This window comes from Orycteropus afer, unplaced genomic scaffold (assembly GCF_000298275.1).
Source record: "Orycteropus afer afer isolate SDZICR_OR568_19922 unplaced genomic scaffold, OryAfe1.0 scaffold00050, whole genome shotgun sequence".
In the NCBI taxonomy this organism is placed as follows: Eukaryota; Metazoa; Chordata; class Mammalia; order Tubulidentata; family Orycteropodidae; genus Orycteropus; species Orycteropus afer.
The window spans coordinates 3,166,349-3,169,310 of record NW_006921637.1 but is presented as its reverse complement, the minus strand read 5'-3'; the positions used below and the strand labels follow the sequence as shown (position 1 = coordinate 3,169,310).

General features: G+C 37.2%; 1 protein-coding gene across 1 annotated transcript in view; it reads right to left on the bottom strand.

The window, feature by feature from the left end:
* Positions 1 to 859, bottom strand: part of LOC103195019 (serine/threonine-protein kinase MAK-like) — a 110,396-nt gene extending 109,537 nt beyond the window's left edge. The window contains 3 exon segments of the mRNA XM_007938478.2: positions 125 to 266; positions 269 to 439; positions 442 to 859. Of these exon segments, the coding sequence (XP_007936669.2) occupies positions 125 to 266; positions 269 to 439; positions 442 to 859 (731 nt within the window).
* Positions 860 to 2,962: the final 2,103 nt, after the last annotated feature.

The following is a 2,962-nucleotide window of genomic DNA, read 5'->3' as shown; positions in this document are numbered from 1 at the left end:
ATGATGGGCTCAAGTATAGCAGGGATTGTGGGGCTGGCGCGGGATTGGGCAGTGTGTCGTTCTGCTGTGCCTGTGGTCGCTATGAGTCGGAAACGACTCGACGGCACTTAACAACAACAACAACAAGTTAATAGGAACACACTGGGGAAAGCGGAAATTCATAGAGGATGCAAGCTGGTACCCCTCCGGCCAGTCACTCTTTTTTGGAGTGCCTAAAACTTGGCAAATTTTAAAGATTTCATCAAATTCACTTTTCCCTGGGAAAGTGGTCGCAATGTATATAGTTCAGCCATTATACTCCCAACAGCCCACACATCAATGGGAGAGCTATAAACTGAAGATCTCAGTAAAACTTCAGGAGCACGATACCATCCAGTAGATACATAATCAGTATATGGTGGCTGTGACCTTAATTCTCGTGCAAGCCCAAAATCAGCAATTTCACAAGTTCTGGACCCATACAAAGCAAATTTTCTGGTTTCATGTCTCTATGAAAAAGAACATGTTTATGAATAAAAGCCAGCCCTTGCAGTATTTGATACATAATATTTCTGATGACAGATTCAGGGAACAACTTGTTTCTGTCTTTCATTAATTGATACAGGTTTTCTTTCAAATATTCAAATACAAAATAAAGATGGTCATTTTCTCTGATAACTTCTTTTAGTTTAATCACATTGGCATGATTAAGTTTCTTCAGAGACTTAACTTCTCTCAAATTCATACATTCATCCCAAGAGTAGAACTTTCTCTTCATCCCTTTGATGGCCACCAGCTCCCCAGACTCATTGCTCTTGCCCATAAGCACACTCCCATAGGTGCTTTCCCCCAGCTGTCTCATGGTTGTGTACTGGTTCATCTTGGAAAATAATGCAGCAGAAATTGTCGACTAAATGGACTGCCTTGTTGAATGGAAATTTAAATGCGTTTTTCTTTTTATTATTATTTTGTTTTTTGTCTTCAGACTGTCGTTAGATGTGTGACAGGTTGGTCTTCATTAAATATAGACTTTTCCCCAAGATTATGTAGGTTCATGAGATATAGCAATGAGGAATCTGTCAAGGAAACAGTGCTTCCATTCTTACAAGCACCCTCTTTATCTCCCTGGTGAAACTCTGGCGTCCCGTGTATTTTATCTCCTAGGAAACGGCCCTATATGTAATTTTTTGATAAATAATATTAAATTGACCTTTAGAAAAGTTAGACAAGTTATACTAGCTCAAGGTTTTGAACACATGATTTGGTAGTAAATACAATTACCTCTATTTTTCCATTTGAGGCAATTAAAGCAAAAAATGGGAATGTGGCAAGAGCTCCACAGCAAGTCAATGGGAGGGTTCCCTTCATATATGTCAGGGACAGATTTTTACATGTACTTTACATGTAGTCTCATTTAATTCTCACAACAGTCCTAAAAGGAGTTATCTTGTATTCTCATTTGCAAAAAAGAAAACTGAAGTTCAGAAATGTGAAGTAATTTAAACAAAGTTGTATATCAAAAGATTTCAAAGGGTGACTAAAGAAGACAGAGAAAAATATTATAAAGAAATATACAAACATTTTTAGTATTTCTCAAGCTGAAATACTTGAAGAAAAAAATTCAAGCCTCCAGTTGTGATACTGAAGGATTCTACGGGCAAAACGTTGAATGACATAGGAAGCATCAAAAGAAGATGGAAGAAATAAACAGAGTCACTGTACCAAAAAGAATTGTTGGACATTCAGTCACTTCAGGAGGTAGCCTATAATCAAGAATCAACCATGTTGAGGGAAGAAGTCCATGCTGCACTGAAGGCATTGATGAAAACTGAGGCTTCAGGAATTGATGGAATATCAATTGAGATGTTTCAACAAATGAATGAAATGCTGGAAGCACTCACTCTTCTATGCCAAGAAATTTGTAAGACAACTACCTGGCCAACTGACTGGGAGAGATCCATATTTGTGCCCATTTCAAAGAAAAGTGATCCAACAGAATGCGGAAATTATCATTAATATCACAAGCAAGTAATATTTTGCTGAAGATAATTCAAAAACAGTTGCAGCAGTACATAGACAGGGAACTGCCAGAAATTCAAACCAGCTTCAGAAGAGGATGTGGAATGAAGGAAATTATTGATGATGTCAGAAGGATCTTGGCTGAAAGCATAGAATACCACAAAGATGTTTGTCTGTGTTTTATTGACCCTGCAAAGGTATTCACCTGTGTGCATCATAACAAATTATGGATAACATTGTGAAGAATGAGAATTCCAAACACGTAACTGTGCTCATGAAGAACATGTACATAGATCAAGAGGGAGTCATTTGGACAGAGCAAGGGAATACTGTGTGGTTTAAAATCAGGAAAGGTGTGCATCAGGTTTATATTATTTCATCACAATTATTCAATCTATATGCAGAGCAAATAACCCAAGAAGCTGGACTATATGAAGAAGAACACAGCATCAGAATTGGAAGAAGACATATGCAGCTGACACAACCTTGCTTGCTGAAAGTGAAAAGGACTTAAACATTTACTGATAAAGATCGAAGACTACAGCCTTCACTATGGATTATGCCATGCCTCAACATAAAGAAAACAAAAATCTTCACAACTGGACCAATAAACAACATCATGATAAATGAAGAAAATATTAAAGTTGTCAATAATTTCAATTTACTTGGATCCACAATCAACTCAGCAGTCAAGAAATCAAATGACATATTGCTTTGAGCAAATCTGTCACAAAAGACTTCTTTAAACTATGAAAAAGCAAAATTGTTACTTTGAGGACTAAGAGCAACTGATCCCTGAAAGGTGACTGAGAAAGCAGAGTTATGGTTCTGACATTTCTGAATCCTTATCCTAGGCCAGGTGGCCAATGAGCCACCTTTATTGTGTAAGTATGTATGGAAGATATTTTTATTACTCCTATCTTACAGAGGAAGAGACTGAGGCATAGAGTAATTACCTTGCTTA